This window comes from Hoplias malabaricus, chromosome 3, assembly GCF_029633855.1.
Source record: "Hoplias malabaricus isolate fHopMal1 chromosome 3, fHopMal1.hap1, whole genome shotgun sequence".
NCBI classification, from domain to species: domain Eukaryota; kingdom Metazoa; phylum Chordata; class Actinopteri; order Characiformes; family Erythrinidae; genus Hoplias; species Hoplias malabaricus.
In genome coordinates this window covers 7,010,005-7,031,643 of record NC_089802.1, presented here as the reverse complement: position 1 = coordinate 7,031,643, position 21,639 = coordinate 7,010,005, and the positions used below count along the sequence as shown (strand labels likewise).

Genomic DNA, 21,639 nt, shown 5'->3' with positions numbered 1-21,639 from the left:
ACCGTGTGGGTTCCATTCTGGCAAAGGTAGTTCCCACATAGTACAGAAATATCTAAAATTACCTATCACTATTATACGCTGTAGAAGGAAAATCTCCTTTCTTCATGTACCAGCTGGAACTGAAAAACACTGGGAGCTCCAGAACATTGGGAGTGCACTTGGGCAGATGATTATGAGGGCAGTAGATATCTGGGGTTAGAATAAATCAGGTGACTGTAGAGCTGTGCTGTTTCCCACGCTGCTCCAACACACGCTTATTCTCAATGACCACTGCTTTCTGTGGCTTGGAGCAGGGCATGGAGAACGTCCGCTGCGATTTTGGCTTTGCATGCCAAGATCTGTACAGTGGCAAACTACAGTAAACATTTAAAAAAAGGGTATAATGTGGTCATGGATTGCCTCAACGTACCTCTGATCTACTGCTAAGTTATATGACTCTTTTTATTCACAGTTACGGTTTCTGGCGTCCCAGTTCTAAAGGCCATTGTAGAAAGTGTCCAAGGTCACTTGGTTTTGGTAGAAGTCCACCAAATGTTTCCTTGTGAGTAAAAGAGTAACGAAGAGAGCAACTGCCAAAGGTAATTTTAGCAAGGTTTATAAAAGAAAAAAAACCCCAGAGCTAACACTTAAAAGAACGAGGGTGACATAATAGTTCATATAGCCCGTTAAATGCAGCAGGTTATCTAGAGAGCTTGGAAAATGGTGTCATTTTTGTGGATTTTAGCTATACCTACATATTCTGATATGTAGTGACAAACAGTGTTATTTCATGTAATTATCACACATGCAGCTTAATGCTGTTGAACTGCATTTATAGGAATAGGATTTTCAGCATTTAAGGCAGTGTTCCAAAGTGTATTACGACTGCTTTAGTCACAATTTGTGCCTAAAAGAAATTCAAATTTAAAGAATTGTTCATTAATTGGACATATTACATTTGATAAATGATATGCTAAAAATGTCAAATTTTAAAAGCCAATATCAACACATATGGTGCCATGTGGATGATATGATATGAAACAGGCATCATCAGCTGCAACTATTATGTTCTATGATCAACCATAAGACATGCTTGTTTCACTCATGCTTGAGACCCTACAAGGCGTTTTCGGGCAGGTATTTAAGCATTGTGTGTGCTCCTGTGACCCAGAGTCACGGGGGGCTGAAGTCTGAACGTTTGCGTAAGTAAATACATAATACAGGCTGAGTCAGTAAGAGGGAGGAATATACTGTCTGTAATTATGGTGTGTTCTGTGCACATCACTGACTCCCCATTGAGGTAAGAGGTGGGAGAGAGCATAATTGCAGCTGAAATGGTGGCCTTTGACCTCAAACATGACTGTTTTTTGGCAGAAAGATCGCTCCATGCTTTGGCATGGACTCTTCTCCTCCAACACATTTCTTCACTCTATTATTACTCTAAAGAAACATTTTTGTCTCTTCCATGACACTGAGATTTTAGGGTGATGAGTTTTGTGTTTACATTACATTTACATAGTTATAAAAAGATTTGTATATGGTTAATGGAGGTACATTTCTGGGAAAAATACCAAATAGACACAGATAATATCTATTAAATTAATGTTTTCATGCATGTGCACAGTTGTACATTGATTTTACAAAAAGTATTCTTTAAAAAAATTATAAACTTAAACAAAAGTGTTTGGCCTGATTACTTTAAACCTTTGGGAGTGTGGATTCGCCATGAATTCAAGTGTTTTTATTTGGTCCCATTGCCACCGGTATATAACATCAAGCAGACAGATATGCAACCTGTCTTTAGAATCATTTGTGAAAGAATGGGTGATTCAGAATGACACTGTAATAAGATGCCACTGATACAACAAGTAGGTTCATGAACCTCCTAGACATTCAACAATTAACATTAGCCAAAAAAATTGTGCCAGGAGAATCATGGCATGGGTTTCCGTGGACAAGCCCCTTGAAAATATATTTACATTACATTAGATTCCAGGAATTTGTTATGTTTAGTGAAGGCCCTTTTCTGTTCCAGAATGACTGTGCCCCAGTGCACAAAGCAAGGCAGGACTAGGTGAGTTCAGTGAGGACTTGACTGGCCCGAACAGAGTCCTGACCTTAATACAACTGAACATCTTTGGGCTGAACTAGACCAGAGATTGCGAGCCATCTCTTGTCCCACATTAGGATCTGACCCTGTTGCAAACTCCATATTAAGATTTAGAATGTCATAAAATCTTCTGTAGGGATAGAAATATTAATTCCAACCTAAATACAGCCAGGCAACATTTTGTTTGACAGATTCTGTCAAAAGCACTAGATTATTTACATAGCACCACAAGCAGATCACATATAAATATTGTAAACAAATGATGTTAAATTCTGCTTTAATGAACTTATTATTAATTTTAAGATTTTAACCATTTTTATTTAGGATTTAAATAGTCTAAAAGTTCTAGAAAAATAATTACATTTAAAGAAATCTTTCACTTTCACTTATCTGTGGGCTTTCTGACAAGTGGGAGACCCTGCATGACAGGATAAAAATGTCCTTAATGTAATGCAATAAGAAAGGAAGGACAAAAAAAAGAAAACAAAGAAGAGGAAATGCAGGGTAAAATCTGGGAGGTGTGTTGTGAGATCCCAAGCTTGGAACATAACCTGAACCCGATGAAATGACATTTAAACCCAAACAAACCTGGCATGGGCAGTTTGGTCCTTTCAGGTTCAGATGAGACAAGAAAAGGAGAGAGCATTCTACTGCCACTGAATAGTTACGGTGAATAATGATGCATCTTTTGCTTTCAGAAAAATGTGAAAGAAATCAATGTTTAAATAAACATACAAAGGCTATGAACATAATTATATTTTTCACCATCAATCATCTTTCATGTTGATGTATCAGTAATCAGGTAAATGGCTAACACATGCTTCTCTCCCAGGGCTTTGCAGAGGTATTACCTCACCAACTCCTTCCTCACTCCCTTCTTCATTCTCTCAACCCCCTAAACACCACCCCCGCCCCAAACCAACACAGTGCTGTTTCTGAACGCCACGCTACACCCTCCACCCCACTCCCCTGCCGGCCCGTCACTGTGCTCACTCTCGCATCACTCACACAAAGACATGCTGTCTGCTTTTGGCAACACGAGCTGTCTGACTCGCTCATATACTTTTTGAGAGGGGAAAAAAAAAAAACAGGGGAAAAGGCTCCTTTAAATTATAGCTGCAGTAAAATATATTCCAAAACGATTTTTGTCACGGAATGCCATTCTGGTTATGATTGATGTTGAAGTGGGCACACCGCACTCTCTCCAAAACCCAGATGGACTGGCGAAAACTCTGCCTAAGTTAGCCCCCCTAGCCCCACGCTTACTTTGGTTTGACAAGAATGGTTTGGTCATTTCATTTCAAACACAGCATCTGACCTTGACGTTTTTATACGTTGTTCAAATAACCCTGAGAGAGTTGAAAAAACAGACTTCCCTTTTGCACTTTTAAGTGCACATTAAATATTCAGCCAGCATCACACTGCTTTCCTCTTGACTTGACGGCCAAAATTTACCTTCCTTCGCACCCAACCGCGCATGAGAACACAAGTCAGTGTTGGGCAGTGAGAGGGACTGTTTTAACAGAAACGTTGCAGTGCACTTACAACACACTCATTTACCTTGCAGCATACCATTTTTCGTATCCAACACAATCAGTCTTTAGAAGGCAAAGGGATGCTTTTTTTAAGCTTGCTAATGAAGCAGCAGCAATTGTGGTTAGCATGCGATTATTGGTATCATTATTATCATCACTATTATTATTACCGCTGGGTTTGCACATAGCAACAGTGCTCTGAGTCATTAGGGCTAAAATTGGACAAGACGGCCTTGCTCTGCACAGTTCACTTGTTCTCTCACCTTGCCAGGCTCAGTAGGGCTGTTTGTGCAGCACTCTCGTCTTTTTCTTTCACTCCCTCGCTGTTGATTTTTATGGAAGTGGTAGTTGTAGAAAGGCTAATAGCTGGGGAGCTAGCCAGAAACCTGAAAGATGCTGGTCAAGCTAAAAATAGCACATGATGTGTTTTGTATTTTAGGGTTTTGGAGAAAATAACACAATGCCTAAATTCAATATTATTACAGTGTGGTTCCGAAACCTCCAGCTAAATGTATGGAATACTCCATGGTGGTACTTCCAAAGAATTTTGCTCAGTTGCAGCCACAAAAAGAATAAAAACAGAAGAGAAAATAAACAATGGGAAATGTCACTATTTCTCTCAACCTTAAGAACTCATGCTTAGTTAGTTATTATCATAATGGATTTTTTTATATTTATTTTGCTATCTTAAAGTCATAGGCTACTATTAATTTTTGCATGATGCCATTAAAATCTGAAAGAAAAAAAATCACTCTGAATATATTTTTGGCTTTAAATGCATATGTACAAGCCTCTTTTTATAAAATTGGGATGATGTGCAAAATGTAAATTAAAAGACGCAATGACATACAAACCTTTTACTCTGTATTTAATGGAAAATATTTTACAAATAAAATTATATAAATGTTGGGACAGGGTCACGGTGTGATAGTGTCGCGTTTACAACTGTTACATCACCTCTTCTTTTAACTTTCTGTACATGTTTGGGAACTGAGGAGACCATTTGCTGTAGTTTTGAAAGTGAAATATTTTCTCATTCTTGCTTGTTATTTTAGCTGCTCAACTGTTTGGGGTCCCTGTTATATAGTTTTTCATTTAAAAACAGAGCAATTGTTCTTCAAAGGGTGACAGGTCGGGACTAGTTTAGCACCCAGTTCATTTTATTAAGGAGCCATGCTGTTGTAATACATGCAGAATTTGGATTGGCCTCGTCTTACTAAAATAAAAATAAAAAAGACTGTATTTAAACAGTAAAAAGCAGCATGCTACTCAAAACCTGTAAATATCTTTCATTCAGCATTAATAAAATTAACAAAAACTAATGCTTCTTCATACCATCATGGACGCTGGCTTTTGAATTGTGTGCTGATAACAAGCCGGATGGTCCCTCTCATCTTTAGCGTGGAGGATGAAGCATGCATAATTTTTTTTTTTTTTAATATTTTTTCTTTAATTTTTATTTATTTATTTATTTTTTGTCGAGCCACAGTACACACTTTAATCTCAGTCAATCTTAAATGAGCTCGGGCCCAGAGAAAGTAGCGGGATTCCTGGATCCTGTTGATAAATGATTTATTTGTGCATTTATTAGTTGTAACTTGCATTTGTGGAAGCGGTTATAAACCTAGTTCACAGACAGTGGTTCGGGACATGTTTGAGCCCATGCTGTGATTTCCATTACAGAAACCTGGGTCTGTAATTCAGTACCACCTGAGTTCCCATAGATTACAGACATCCAGTAATTGTTTTGGGCCTTGTCCCTTGCATACAGGAATTTCTTGGATTCTCTAAATCTCTAATCTTTTAATGACATTATGTAAAGACATCCAAGAGGACACTATTTTAAGTTAAGAAACATTATTCTTGAATTGTTGCACAATTTTCCCATGCAGTCTTTCATAAACAATTTACTTCTGAAGGACTCTGAGATATTCTTTTTGAACACAATCATTTCATTTCAACTTATTTTTTGTAAAATGACACAAATTTACCAGCCTTTTTCTGCCCCAACACAGCTTTTTGAAGCTTGTTACTGGCAGCATATTAAAAATTGCCATATATTTTAAAAAACGATACTATTTCTTAGTTTCAAAATTTGAAATATTGTCTTTGAAGTGGGCGGCACGGTGGCGCAGCAGGTAGTTTTGCAGTCACACAGCTCCAGGGACCTGGAGGTTGTGGGTTCGATTCCCGCTCCGGGTGACTGTCTGTGAGGAGTGTGGTGTGTTCTCCCTGTGTCTGCATGGGTTTCCTCCGGGTCACTGTCTGTGAGGAATGTGGTGTGTTCTCCATGTGTCTGCGTGGGTTTCCTCCGGGTGACTGCCTGTGAGGAGTGTGGTGTGTTCTCCCTGTGTCTGCGTGGGTTTCCTCCGGTGACTGTCTGTGAGGAGTGTGGTGTCTTCTCCCTGTGTATGCATGGGTTTCCTCCGGGTGACTGTCTGTGAGGAGTGTGGTGTGTTCTCCCTGTGTCTGCGTGGGTTTCCTCCGGGTGACTGTCTGTGAGGAGTTTGGTGTGTTCTCCCTGTGTCTGCGTGGGTTTCCTCCGGGTGCTCCGGTTTCCTTCCACAGTCCAAAAACACACGTTGGTAGGTTGATTGGCAACTCAATTATGTGTTGCCCTGTGAAGGACTGGCACCCCCTCCAGGGTGTAATCCCGCCTTGCGCCCAATGATTCCAGGTAGGCTCTTTTATTTACATTTTGCTCAGTGTCCCAACTGTTTTGGAAATGGGGTTTGTACAGTTTGCTTGAAAAATAAATAAAAGATAAGTAACAACTTTCCGTAAATGTTAGACACACCTAAAGGATTAGTCTTGGCAACATAAATTTACCAGAGTGGTCACTAAGTGGTTTGAGCCCATGTCCAATAAATCCCAGTCATCAAAGCTATATATGCTTAGTGTGGAAAATCAATAAATGAGAACTGTAAACTTAACAAGCATGAATGTGCCGTAGAAACAGGACATGAGAGAACTTTGGTTAATGGGTTATTAAGTGAATTGATTATGGCACACAGCACCTGCTTCCATTCGCAGAGGACTTAATGTGATGTAAACGCAGGATAAGATTTTGTCATATTTGACTTATGAGGTGGAGAAAGAGAAGTCTAACTACTACTGGGCCACTGCAGACAAAAAAAAAACCTCCCTCTGCATTCCTCTTCCTGAACAATTCTATTTCTGTCTGGTGCACTGCCAAACAGTAGACACTTCCACAGAGCCAGATCTATCACAATGCCATAAAACAGCTAAAAACAGTCTTATCATAAACTAAAAATGGCGGGATGCTTTATCAGCTCGTTGGCCCCGGACTTGTAAAAACAAAACTCTGTAATTTATAGACAGGTAATGGCGGAATAAAATAATGCATATTTGAGCCCTGTATACTGCATGTCCCTGAACTCATACCACATGACAAAATAATCAGGCCTAAATCATTTTTATATGAGCGTACCTTTGTGGCGGAACACGCTTGCCAGGTCACGGTTCCAGTGCTTTTTTGTTTTTTGTTTTTTTTATTTATGGGGGGAAAATTACCAACTCAAAAACCATCACGAGCCAGAACAATTACTGCAGGAAAGCCTCCAGGATCGTCATCATTCCCGATGAGTGGAATGACGCTGAAGCAGAGACTGATGCGCTGTACATGAGAAACGATTCAGAAGGCTGTCAACTCACACTCAAACTATTACAGTATGAGGAGCAAAAACGTGCTCCCGCAGCCCATTCACTGCACTAACAGCAGTGCAAATTTCACCAACACATCACTACTGCCCCTAAAAATCAGCACTTTTCTTCACCTTTTGTTAAAAGAGCAAGAGAAAGAGAAAACACATTCCACTGGTAAACAGTCTTCGGTCAAACATCCACTTCTAGTTGTCCTCAGCGCGGATGGATGAGGCATGGCTCTATTCAAGGCTGGAAAAAGTGAGTGCTAGAAGCGAACAAATGAGACGTCTCGTAAAGAGTCGGCAAACGTGATTGCACATCCTCTGTGCGTGTAGTCCTCCTGCTCGGCAGCATAAGCCCACTCTCACGGCAAGAGCAGACCGATGCCCGGCCAATCTGCAGCCAATTACAGCCCTCAAAATCACCTGAGTCCATCTACTCTAATAACACATGTTCCATGTGGTAAGGCGGCCTTGCTGACCACACAATGAATGCTCCATTCTCAGGTGATTCTATAATGTGCGTAGTTGCTGTATAAGAGGGGATATGTTTCATTCATTTTAAACATCTGCACCTTAATTTTATACCGTAGGTCATATGCAATCCTCAGATGAGGTCCGCATGATGAAATACAGCATGATTTCTAGCGATGTCAATCACTCACAAACATTGGACTTCCATTAAAGATATTTTTCCTCACTATCCCCCAAAGACATCTTTGTTTATATTCAAAGGGCCCTATTGTTTGAGCCTTGCCAAATAATATGAATAAAGGGATAAACATAAAAAAATATATATCAATATTTTATTAACCCTTTGGAGTCTAAGGACATTTTCTCATATTGTGAAACTCGTCTTTAAAGCACTTGTATTATAAGATATTGCCCACATGTTTTATATCAAAAATGTTCAGAACAATCTCAGCTCTCTTGTTTATTTATGAAAACATCCCTTTACTCGTGTGGATGAATTGTTTTGGTGATTGAAATAGTTTTATCAGAGTCAGAGGCGAGAGGCAGAGGAGGCGTGTCTCAAGCTTATTCATAGGCTCGTAACTCTGGATGTACAGTGTCGCGTACAGTCACGATAATATGCAATCGAAAGAGCAGTTTCTGCACATTCACAGAGTGTTTGAACTGTATTTCTGCACTGTGCTATCGCTAAGATATTAATAGAAACATTGTGAATGGTCGACCTCCGAGGGTTAAAAGTAATTATACCTCTTCTATATCGGTAAAATAACGTTACTATGATAACTACTAAAACCTTTTGTATTGTTGAGTCTAGAAACTCCCCATGTACAATAGGCTACCGCACATTTATAAATGTGGTATTACATGTTCATAACACTTAGAACTACATTACCAACAGGCCTCAACCCCAGTGATAAATGGTGTACCTACTTAGCTACATTCTCCATGCTGATGGAGCATTTCCAGATGGCTCCAGTGACGGCTGCAAGCAGCTGCTTGTTGTCAGCTTCATTGAGCAAAGCAACCAGGGGCTGCAGACCCTCATACTGCCGGACCAGGTCACGTGTCTGCTTGTCCTCCGCACACTGCCACACATTAACAAAAGCACCTCTAAATCTCTATAAAGTTGAAGTGACAGACAGGCACCTGAAGTTTCTACAAAACTTTTTCCACTTCATATAAAGTGAGAAAGAGAGCCTACAGCTGTAAAAGCACTTTAGCTGGCTTTAAAAGGCCTCTGATCACACAACGTGTCTAGTAGTGCATCACTACCTTAAAGATGGCACTTGCACAGTGCATCTGAAGCTCCTGGTTGTCACAGTTAAGATTCTTGACCAGATCTTCAATCATGCCTTCTGTCTGTATGGCAATCCTGTAGCTTTCCTGCCAAACCATGGAAAGGGAAATCATTCAAATTCAAAGTACTTCACATGATGTGCTAGGGAAGTCTAGCCAGCATCACTGATTAATTAATTGATCCATGCTTTGCACACGAATGGGTTTTTTTTTTTAAATAGAAAAATGTTGCCCGTTCCAGACCAGCTTCAGCGAATTTTTTGCAAAAATTACATTCACTGTAATGAGAGACAGTTGTGCACAATTCAGTTTTTGTGAAAATACATTTATTTATATATTTCAAATTGAATTTATGGTTTGTAGTCTTGGGAAAGGCCACATTGTTTGGACACACTGAGTTAGTTCTGTAACTGAGTTTACATTCACTCAGTGGCAAATTCATTGTCAGTTTAAACCTATTTAGATTTGATTAAATACAGCATTACGTCTACGAATGTGCCCGTGCATCGGAGTCGTTGACTGACGTTGTTAGTAATATCTTAGCGATAACACAGCACAGAAATATGGTTCAAACATTTTCTGAATCTGTAGAGTCTGCACTTTCCATTCCATCACATTGCATGATCGTATGCCCATCACTTCTGGAGGCTATGAGTGGGATTTAGAAACACAAAACACACATGATCCCCCTCTCACCATGTGTACATCCAATAGGACCACTGATACTTAAAGGAATATCTAACAGAACTTAAACCAGTCATTTTTTGACACTGTTCTAAGGTCAGAGTAATACCTCAGAGGCGCATTCTTGTAGCGTGCCCACTACAGGAATGAGCATGTTTTTTTGGGATGATTTGAGCAGGCGAGCGAGCAGGGGGATGCCACCAGCTTTGCGGATGGCCTCTTTATTCCTGGTGCTCTTACTGCAGCTCCAAAGTGCCAGAGCTCCACAGCGGGCCACCTCCACATCTTTCTCCTGCTCCGTGCTCAGCATGGCCGAGTCAGGAACACAGTCCAGCAGCTCCACCTGCCATAGACAAACCACAGAGGCTTTTATCACAATGTGGACCTGTGGTACTTTACACCGTTTATAAGCTTTATTTAGACTTCTTTCAGCTCTTTCTTTATAAAGCCCCATGACTGGTAAAAATCTCCATTACCAGTAAAAGTTAACCACCATCTTCACTTAATCATTGTTATTGGACGACTATAGTTAGCAGCTAAAACATGCTATTTAGCTGAGTTAGTCCTGATTAAAGGATATCTCTTTAAACATGGTGGAAACTGCTAGTAGGTACTGGATTTAGGTGGTGACACGGCATAGCACTGAAGTGATTCAAGAAAGTAATGTTGGCTTTCATGGTTGAGGGAGACTTGGATTCTAACAGGAAAGCTAAAGGGATGCAAACCCAAACAGTGACTGTCATGGACCCCTGTCTGCATCGAGAGCAGTGATATGGACATCCACCATCCTTTTCTTAGTGTTTGAACTGGTTTTGAACTTTCATTAAATCAGATTTACATTCATCATTATCTATTAAATCATACACTGTCTGACTAGAGTCACTCAACTGGCTGTTTTTGGTTAACGAGCTCATAGAGCAGGGCTGGGTGAATAACAGAGTTTCATTTTCATTACAGTATTAACTTCCAGTGAAAATAAAGCGTAAACAAAATAATCAAGATGAAATGTCCCATTCCATTTCATACCGTATTTCTCATTTTATGTTGTATTTCTAAATTATAAAGCAACAGTGGGTCAGCTTTTTTTACCCTGGACTGCGACATGCTGAAATGTTGATTACATGTTTACGTCTTTTCAGACGGTTTTTTGACGTATTAAAGTGTTTCCTGACGATCTCTAAAATCGTTTACCAGACTTTATGTGCTTATCTCTCATATTAAACATTGAAATGCTAGTTTTAAAAGGGGGAGCTTAAAGTTTTTTTGTCTGTGATGCAATACAGGCAGCGGTGCAATACAGCATTACACACGTGCAGTTCAGAGGTGGTCTGATTCTTTAAGTGGAACTAATCTGTGATGGCTACACTGACTACGTCCGAGTCTGGACCTGTGTAAATATACAGAGCAGCATAACCCTCGGGCTCTAATCATACCAAGCGTCACTCCGTCAATAAACACACCCGCCAGGCCAAGGGGCAGCCCGATATTCAATCTGTTTTTACCTGAACTGCATAGTCTTTGATGTAGGGTCATAAAATTAGAGTAGCAGAGAAAGAAAGAAAAAGAAAGAAAGAGAGAGAGAGCGCATGCAGAAACAGGTGGCTAAGGCCTATGCCACTGAAATGCTGGAGTGAGGAGAACAGAAAGACATTTATTTGTGGGTGGTTTTCTATGTGATTCCCAACAATAATCATAACTACTATGTAGGGTCTTACAATTAGGGCTTACACATGTGTGCACATCAACCTCTGTCACTCACCAGTCTCTTGATGCCACCGTACTGATGAACAGTCCTGCGGGCTCTCCTGAACTTGGCCACGTTGGCGATAGTCTCTGCTGCCAGGCATTTCAGCTCTTTGTCTGGGGAGTCCAAGATGGCCACCATGGTTTGTAGACCCCCAAAATCAGCAATGGCTCGCCGTATCTGAGAGTTACGACTAATCTCCTTTAAGATCTTCAGGGAACCAATCTTTCAGACACACAGATAGAAAGAAATCTAGACATAATGAGAGAAAGACATTGCCTGATTCTGTAATAAACAGGATTAGCAGGGCCCACATCGTGTCATCTTGAGCCAGTCATGTTAAAGAAATCTTAAAATGAACTTAAAGGGGATCCCGAGTGGTGCAGTGGCCCTATCACTGGGAGATCACTCAATATATCAGTCAGTCTGCAGACAGTTAAGCTCAATAACTGACCATGATCTCTGTAGTAAACATTTTTTGAGCTGACGGATGAACTGACATAAGGTAGAATCTTCTCATGAACTTGTGGAAAAATGCATTATTTTGAGACTTGCCAGATGATTGATGAGCTGGTGTGGAACAACCAGTTCCAATAGATTCATCCAATATAGTATTTTATGTGTCATAACCTGCTGACAGGACTGTCTTATCCTGCAGCTTTTGGAAGAAACCCTATGTCTAGCAAAACCAAATTCTATTTGGGGGTGGTTTATTCCAAAGTATTTAAAAAATCGGGATCGCGAAGGCACTTACTTTACATTTGACCTCATCAGTGTCCAACAAGTTGATGAGCACCTCCAGACCCCCCACATCTCTGATGGCCAGCTGACACGTCTCCTGACCCAGGTTAAAGTCTCTCATAGAGCACAGAGCAATCACTGTGGCTGTCTGATTACCACCCTGCAAGGACACACAAACACGCATATATAAATTGTGCTTGAAAAACTGAAACAGGCAAAAGATTTCCATCCTGGTCCTAAGCTCAAGATTAGCTTTGAGATAAGGCACAGTGATATCAGTACACAGCTACAACACCAATGGAAACACCCATAAAATATGCAATACGAACGAATGTGTTTGGAATTCAGCTTATAAACACGTTCGGGGGGGGGGAGATCATTTGAGACAGATGATAGTTAAGACTCCTGCTGTGGCTGGGAACTGTAGACAATGACCTAACTTAGCAATTAAGAGAAACAAGCATAGAAAAATTGGATAGAGTAATGAATTTGACTCAGAGAACTATGTTTTGACAGTTGCTATACACACAGTTGCTTTAGGTCGGCTATCCATTTGAAAACTGAATACGTATTACAAACTAAACATGTGGCATCAGTTGGATGGGGTTTCGGAGCAGATAGTCCTCAAAGGGAATGCTGTGGTTTTGATGTTCTTGAGAGTGTATTTAAAAAAATAACAGTAACTAAAATTGGAGGATACTGGAAGCACGTGATAAGGTTGAATACTTTAGTATGAGCATGCCCACACATGAATCATATTAGTGACATGATGCAACTAGTTACAAAGCAGTTTGGAAACAACTTGCTGAAATAAACATGAGCTTTTCACAAGCATTAACAAGCAGCAATGTTTGTCAGTTGACATAGTTTTGTTAGTGACATAAATGTTTAAGCAAATGTCTGGAGTCATTGTGTACAATCTTTTGGGGTAGGTTTTTCCCATGGTCATAACCGCACCATGCAGCGCTAATATCAGTCTGACTCTGTGTTAAGGAGTGCTTGGAGTTCGAGCCCTGTTCAAGAATGTCCTCTACATTAATTTCTAAATATCCTACCTTCCTCTGTTACATAGTGCAGTTTCTGCTGTGCTGAACCTGGAGTAGCATAGACAGACTATTCATTCATTCATTATCTGTAAGCGCTTATCCAGTTCAGGGTCGCGGTGGGTCCAGAGCCTACCTGGAATCATTGGGCGCAAGGCGGGAATACACCCTGGAGGGGGCGCCAGTCCTTCACAGGGCAACACAGACACACACACACACACACACCTACGGACACTTTTGAGTCGCCAATCCACCTACCAACGTATGTTTTTGGACTGTGGGAGGAAGCCGGAGCACCCGGAGGAAACCCACACAGACACAGGGAGAACACACCACACTTCTCACAGACAGTCACCCAGAGGAAACCCACGCAGACACAGGGAGAACACACCACACTCCTCACAGACAGTCACCCGGAGCGGGAATCGAACCCACAACCTCCAGGCCCCTGGAGCTGTGTGACTGCGACACTACCTGCTGCACCACCGTGCCGCCCTAGACAGACTATATTGTGCCTTTCGACAGGTCAGTGATTTATCACAGTGATTTTAAGGCAAAAATATCATCAAGTATTTCTTTAAACAGTGGGTTCTATTTAAATTTTAAATTTAAAAATGCTCAAAGTTGAATACGGAAAGGAACATTAGGAACATTGGTCCAACAAATAATTCGATTTTCATAAGAGTGCATGGTAAATCTCTGAACAGGCAGAACAGTGCAGATTTCACATGAGCCCCTTCGTCTGTGATGAGTGCAGACAAAGAGAAGCTTGCTGAGGCTGGGGCTCGATGCAGTAGGTCCACCAGACGCCACTAAGCTCCTGTAATGCTAGTCGTGCTGCAGCACTTTGAAATGTGACACTGAAGTCAAATCTCCTGGCAAGTGAACAAACGCTCCTACTGTTTCTCTTTTTTGTGTGTGTGTGTGTGTGTGTTTTTCATAAATGGACGACAGATAAAGCAGACCATGGAGAGCGGAGATCTATTCCTGTACACTTCAGGAGGCAAATAGGGACCATCCCAGACATTCACCATGAGACAAGAGAGGTTGTACAGGCTCACATACAGGCACTAAGATAAAATGTGCTCGGGGAAGTGAGATAGCCTGAATATTGGGAGCAGATGCTACTACTTCTGCTGAGGAGGAGGAGAAAAAAAAATCTGAGATGAGGAAAGAGGTGAGAGTTTAAGAGCACAGATACAAGCACGGAGACAGGAGAACAAGAAAAGCGACGTTAGGTAAGATCACAAGAGCCAAGAGGTGCTGGCTGAAGTGAAAGGGGACAAAAGAGTGTTAGAGAGGAATGAAGAAAGGAGGAGAGAGATAAAGGCCACATGTGTTGTCCATATTAAGATCCTGGCCTAAATGTGAACCAGTAGCTGTGGTGAATCGACTTCGCTCACCACCCAACCGTTCTCTCTCTATCTTCAAAGGATTGAGCGAGTTAGCATCTAACCTTGTAAAAACAATGCGAGGTTTACAACTGATTCCAGAGACTTCAACCAAAGAGAGAAGGCAGGAAAGTGATCATATGCTTTAATTTTCACCAGCTTTGGCCTCAAAGTGCTGTGGACGCTCTTTAAAACACAGACAACATCTGAAGGTCTTTTATACTAGGACTCCCTGACACCACTGTGGTCTGCAAGAGACAGATGTTCAAGACAAATATGATCCAAAGGCCTGTCTGTTACACGTACACACACACACACACACGGGGGTTTGGCATAAAAGCTGTGAACATGACCCATGAACCCTTTCTTACAGCTATGAGACAATATGTTGATTCTGTCAAAAGAGTGTGCATTCGTCATGCTATTCTTTTCTCCATGCCAAGAAAAAATATACATCATATATTTAACAAAAAAATAAAAGTTAAAATAACAAACATATAAATGGCGCAGCAGGTAGTGTCACAGTCACACAGCTCCAGGGACCTGGACGTTGTGGGTTCGAGTCCCGCTCTGGGTGACTGTCTGTGAAGAGTGTGGTGTGTTCTCTCTGTGTCTGCGTGGGTTTCTTCCGGGTGACTGTCTGTGAGGAGTGTGGTGTGTTCTCCCTGTGTCTGCGTGGTTTCCTCCGGATGACTGTCTGTGAGGAGTGTGGTGTGTTCTCCCTGTGTCTGCGTGGGTTTCCTCCGGGTGACTGTCTGTGAGGAGTGTGGTGTGTTCTCCCTGTGTCTGCGTGGATTTCCTCCGGGTGACTGTCTGTGAGGAGTGTGGTGTGTTCTCCCTGTGTCTGCGTGGTTTCCTCCGGATGACTGTCTGTGAGGAGTGTGGTGTGTTCTCCCTGTGTCTGTGTGGGTTTCCTCTGGGTGACTGTCTGTGAGGAGTGTGGTGTGTTCTCCCTGTGTCTGCGTGGGTTTCCTCTGGGTGACTGTCTGTGAGGAGTGTGGTGTGTTCTCCCTGTGTCTGCGTGGGTTTCCTCCGGGTGACTGTCTGTGAGGAGTGTGGTGTGTTCTCCCTGTGTCCGCGTGGGTTTCCTCCAGGTGCTCCCGTTACAAGTTGGTAGGTAGATTGGCGACTCAAAAGTGTCCATAGGTGTGTGTGTGAATGTGTGTGTCACCCTGTGAAGGACTGGTGCCTCTTCCAGGGTGTGTTCCTGCCTTGCGCCCAATGATTCCGGGTAGACGACCCTGAACTGGATAAGCGGTTACAGACAATGAATGAATGTAATATAATTTCTTTACAATAGTACGTCTCTCAGCCAGTCACATCGCAGTGTAAAACTGTGGTATAACCAATGAAACAAGCACGAAACTCGTATAATCATGTACTAATAACGATGCTATTTTAAGTGCTATTTGTTTCAAGTGCTTTCAAATAACTGCTGAAACTACTGAAGAAACGGAGTGAGAGAAATGAAAACAATGTTAGCTATTTTTTCTCTTCCGAAATAGATGTAAAACAAAATGCAAACGTATAGCTGTGTAGATTCATTCACTTACACAGAACATTTTTTCGGTGCTTCATTAAAAGTTATTCTCAATAGCGGCTAAACTAAGGTTTTGATTTGTTCTTGATCAAGCACTGAGCATCCTCTCTCTGTTCTGTGAAATAATTATGCTAACAACATGCAGGAAATATATATAAATGCCCATTAAAGCTTTGTTTTAAACAACGAATTCATTCAAGTCTCTCATTCTGTTCAGAGTCGCTGTGCTTACGCGGAATCATTGAGTGCAAGGCATTAACACATTAGCACCAGTTCATCACAGGCCAACACACACTCAGACATATGGGCAATTCCACACAGCCAATCCACCCACCAATGTGTGTTTGGACTGTGGGAGAAAACCAGACCGCCCAGAGAAAACCCATGCAGACACTAGGAGAACACACCGCACTCCTCACAGACAGTGACCTGAGGTGGGGTGTGATCCCACAAGCCCAGGACCATGGAGCTGTGTGACAGCGACACTACCAGTTTGGAAAAACAGGAAAACCCACGTGAATAAACCACATGTATATAAACCCACGTTGTTCTGTGGATATAACGAGCATTTGTAAATCCTGGTTTGTCACCAGCAGCACACTGTGAGCAGTTCTAAAGACTGAGGTCTTTGCCCAGTTAGTTTTTTCAATTCAGTTACATTATTAAACTGATGTCAAGCACTGCTTTTGTTCATCTGAGCTTAAAAACAAAACAAAAACAACAAAAAACCCAAAAAACGTCTATGAATAGCTTCACTAACACTATTCTCTGAGTTGAATTAAATTAAGATTAAAAGTTTAATAACTTCTGATCACATTAAAATACTTTAGCAAACAGAGCGAAATGAAACCTGTCTGTAGTTTTAGCCCTACGTCTGAGTGGCTACGTATCACAACAAGGCTCCAGAGACAGCACAAGACGAGCCTCCTCATAAATCCCACCACGAGGAAGCAAACCTTCAACCATCACACATTAAACAGCATGGAGAAATGGCTCTGTCTTCCTTCACACAGCTCACAAAAAGGAGAAGCAACGGAATCAGCTCAAAGTGCAGAGAAAAAGAGCAAGAGTGAATGATAGAGGAGGAGAGAGAACTTCAGACAAGGCTAAGAGGAAAGGAGACGCACACCGAGGGAGTGCATAAACATGGTAATATATGGATGGAGATATATCAACTTAGGCAGAGTCATGGTAACAAAGCTCCTGTGTATCTTTATCTCATCTGAGGGACAGATGGAGAAAGACGGCTGAGAGGGTACGGGAGGAGGGGAGGGTGGTGGACATGGACGAGCGAGACAAAGACAAAGGCTTAGAAGAGAAAGGATTAGAAAGAGAAAAAAAAGAAGCACCTGAAAACTCCTCCCACTCCTGGCTTGTGTGTGTTAAGAGGGGCCATGCATCAGGAAGAGTGGTGGAGCGGCACTCGCATTAAAGCTAATTTATGAAGGTGAGGTAGAGTGAGGCTCACAGAGATTTTATCATTTATCCTCAATTAAACAACCAACTCTCCAGTGTGAGATAAAGCCTGCTGTATTTGATTTACTGCGTGAGAGAGAGAGAGAGAGACAAAGAAAAGAGTGCTCCTGCTGATTTAAGACCGATGAGGTATCAAATTTAATGGATAGTATTAACCTGATCTAAAACAGCACAATCTGTGCTCTCTCTCTCTCTCTCTCTCTAATATAATAAAATAAAATTGAGGAAATAGAGAGTCAAAGGGCAGCAAATAAAAATAACAGGAGTTAAAAACAAAAAACAAATGACATACACACATCACCATGGCTCTGAAAGGAAAAGTGGCTTTGTGTTTCTGAGAAAAGCCCATGGAAGGAAGGACATGGAAACTCTGGAAATCACATAAAAATAGCTTTCAGCTTTCACTGTGTAAAACAAAACCAATTATAAAAGAATGGAAGCCATAACAAAGGCAAATGGCAGACACAATATGTAATGAAATATATAACTGATGATGCATTAGTCGGTGAGGGCTCTATGTAATAAATAAAGGGTGGTCTCTGTCTTTTACACATCTCTGTACAGTACAAAATGCTTTGACATTTGCATGATTCAAATTCCAGTGTGACTCCACATTTAAGAAGACAACATGCCTTGAGACAACACAAAGCTCGTGTACACTGGAGCTTACTGTACTTCCCTCTGCTCATAAGCAGCTGGTAGTTGCTGAGTGGAGTCATACACCAAACCGAGCTTCTCTGAGTCTCTCATGCTCACTCTGACCAGTAGAGGGGGCAAAACCCCACCATGAAATTCAGTGATAAACAGACACTATCACACATCAAAGCCAAGCTTTTATCCAGTGTCTGACAGAAACACTCATTAGAGATTATTCCCGTCATTCCTCAACCTCATTAGGGATGCTGTATTACGGTTTAATGCAGCATCAATGCATAAGGAACTTTAATGTATGCGCATGGGCCAATTTTGCCTTGTTTACAAGCCCCACGTGGGGCTCCACAAGCACAGTACATCTTCTTCTGCAATTAAACAGTATTAATAGGTGCTTTGTTCTTCCCAGGCTTTCGAGAAGGCTTCACACTGAATGCTGGGACAGTTATGTGAGAATACGAATGCATGCAGCCACAATAACGTAAGTGAAGTCAGGTACCGATGCTGGATGATTAGTTCTGATCACAAACGTCACACCAACTTCATCCTCCAGTATTTCTTTTCCACTGCCTGGCTTCACTAATCACCTCAAATCAGACTCAGAGGTGTCAGAGCAGTCGAAACTAAATTCTGGGAAGGCTTTTTACTTTCTGGATTTAAACCTGCCAACGCTAGTTCTATGATTCAAGAAACCACAGGGTGTCTGGATACTGCTGGACATATAGTTGATGTTGTTTTATTCTTCCTCTTTTTCTTCTTCAAATAATTGCTGTTTTTTGTTTAAGTGCACAATTCCGCTATTTCAATTTCCTACATGAAATGACTAGTAATAATCCCTTTCTCTTCTTCTGAAATTCGTCCACAAGAAGGATATTACTTAAAAACCCTTCGATTTCTAGATAGTGTAATTATGAATGCTAGAGACAGACTGTAACTGAGACATATGCCTCATTGCAACAAGAGACTTGCTAATTAAAGCTTAATATCCTGAGCAGACGCAGACGAACTGCACCAACCTGTTAGTCGAACTGGGTCAGCAATAAAACTCTGCTAATCATACTGGCAGAAAATTTGCATGCTTTTTCATCACATAAGAGTCTTAGGCCACAAATGATTAACTTATTCCCAGGCGATTAATGAGGACCAGAGTGCAGTCTGAAAGCAGTGAACTCTTGGCTGTTGTGAAAGTGTGAGTGGATTTTTCTGTGAAATGCTCTTCAGTTGCCATCTATCGCTAATTCAGGCTAATGAGGCAGTTAGGCTAGAGCTAATAAAGCAAATACCCGGTGGTTACCTCCAGGACACATTACAGTGTGTGTGTGTGTGTGTGTGTGTGTGTGTGTTTCCATTTAAAAACCTTGTTCTCTCACCGACTGGCACGACATGTCAATGGTGTGTAGTGTGTTATGTTCTGTGGGTTAAAGATATGTTTGATTTCTAAATATAATACTAACCCTGCTGTGAAAATATCCGAGTGCACATTGCACACCATGAAAGGATGTAGTCAGGAGAGCAAGCTAGCTTTACATGTGTACTGAAAAGTAAACATATACCAATATACAGTAGTGGTAATGTCTGCCATACAAATGCAAAAGTAAATAAACACCAGAACGCTGCTCAGATCATTCATGCGACACTTCATCTCCATGAAATATAAATGCCTGTCTATACGCTGGAAAACAAAATGAAAAAGAGTAGAAAAAAGGAAACCTGACTCCAAAAATAAAACAGATATTTAGTTTGGCCAAGGCTGTGTTTCAGCATCTGATGGTAATGACATTATAAGTGCGCTACTGGATAAACTCTCATAAATAAGCGGCGCTGTGGTTTCCAGACAGATACAACTCAGAAAAGGGCACATTATAAACCATCCTGTCCAGTCTGAAGTACTCCAATATAGCAGCACATCACCAAATGCACCAGAGTCAAACATCTCGCCTCATTTTTTACCTAAACAAGAAGTGTAGCGTATTCTACTGTTGCTGGTAACTTCACCAGTCGGCAGTTTTGTTGAATAAATAAATACAATTAAAAGCAATGGAGACACTGAGGTGTTTTCTGACAGTGACAATATGTTTAGTGGATATTAACCACATCTCTCATTAACTGTCTGGGTCTCTCTCTTTTTTTTTTGAGAGAGAGTGCGAGTGAGAGAGTGAGCAAGAGAGAGAGACAGAATGAATGTCTCCCTTTGGGTAATTTACGTTCATTATCTGGTGTTCTGCTCAACTAAAAATATCTTCCTGGAGCTGAACTCTGCCTGGTGTTTCTCCTTCTGATGATTTAATGCTCCTACTGGAGATGATCCTATTAAACATCTAGTATTAATATACACAGTTTAAGTGCGCTTATGTTGTTTAAAACAACCGGTCTGCTTTTCATATCTATGGGTGGCTGGCCAATCAGGAAATAACAATCATCTGTCAAATTAGAGGCAGGAAATTAGAGGCAGATAAATTGACACTCTCATTCGTCTATATCTGTAAATCATTCAGCAGTAATACATTTACGATTCTCCTTGTTTCTACACTCACTGACCATACTACAGCACTTTGTAGTTCCACAGTTACAGACTACAGTCCATCTGTTGCTCTCCACACCTTGTTTCACCCTGTGGTTCATCAATGCTCACAACCCCCACAAGGATGGTATGATTTGGGTGGTGGATCATTCTTAGCATTGGTGTGCCACTGACGTGGTGGTGGTGTATTAGCTCTGGAACTAGAGGATCAGACACGACAGTGCTGCTGGAGTTTTTAAACACCTCAGTGTCACTGCTGGACTGAGAATAGTCATTAACATGGCGGGGGCTCCTTAACATTGGACAGGGTGAGACAGCGCAAACTAAATATTCAGAGCATTGCACTCTTCATGTATTTCCAGTCATTCAGAAGATAGCTGGCATGATTACAGAAGGGAAAAGTAAACTAGAATAGAAATTAAAAAATAGTGCGTGTAGTAACCATGCACAACCTGGGAGACCACCAAAAAACAGACAGCATCAGAAAATCAAAACTTCAAACTGTCATTTCTGAGAAGCAGAGGAAAATGTAGCTTCTTTTGTAGCAGATCTGGAAAAAAAAAAATCTGTTTTTTTAAACCTGTTTCTATCTGTCCCTCCACTGTAAGAAGACAAGCTTATTCTATGGGTCTAAGAATGGGTAGCCGTCAAGAATTCAAAAATGTGTTGTTTTTTTTTTAAATAATTGACAAAACAGGGCGGCACGGTGGCGCAGCAGGTAGGTGTCGCAGTCACACAGCTCCAGGGACCTGGAGGTTGTGGGTTCGATTCCCGCTCCGGGTAACTGTC

The 21,639-nt window shown here is 41.3% G+C and overlaps 1 protein-coding gene across 4 annotated transcripts in view; it reads right to left on the bottom strand.

Annotated features, from left to right (window-relative positions):
* odad2 (outer dynein arm docking complex subunit 2) overlaps positions 1–21,639 on the bottom strand; it is a 64,584-nt gene that overhangs the window by 24,258 nt on the left and 18,687 nt on the right. For 3 of the 4 annotated variants that reach the window (XM_066665304.1, XM_066665302.1, XM_066665303.1), the window contains exons 11-15: positions 12,242–12,388; positions 11,503–11,712; positions 9,853–10,086; positions 9,036–9,146; positions 8,694–8,848 (exon numbers count right to left, since the gene is read on the bottom strand). In XM_066665304.1, the coding sequence (XP_066521401.1) occupies positions 8,694–8,848; positions 9,036–9,146; positions 9,853–10,086; positions 11,503–11,712; positions 12,242–12,388 (857 nt within the window). The remainder of the gene's footprint in view (positions 1–8,693; positions 8,849–9,035; positions 9,147–9,852; positions 10,087–11,502; positions 11,713–12,241; positions 12,389–21,639) is intronic. The other variant, XM_066665305.1, reaches the window with a different exon arrangement.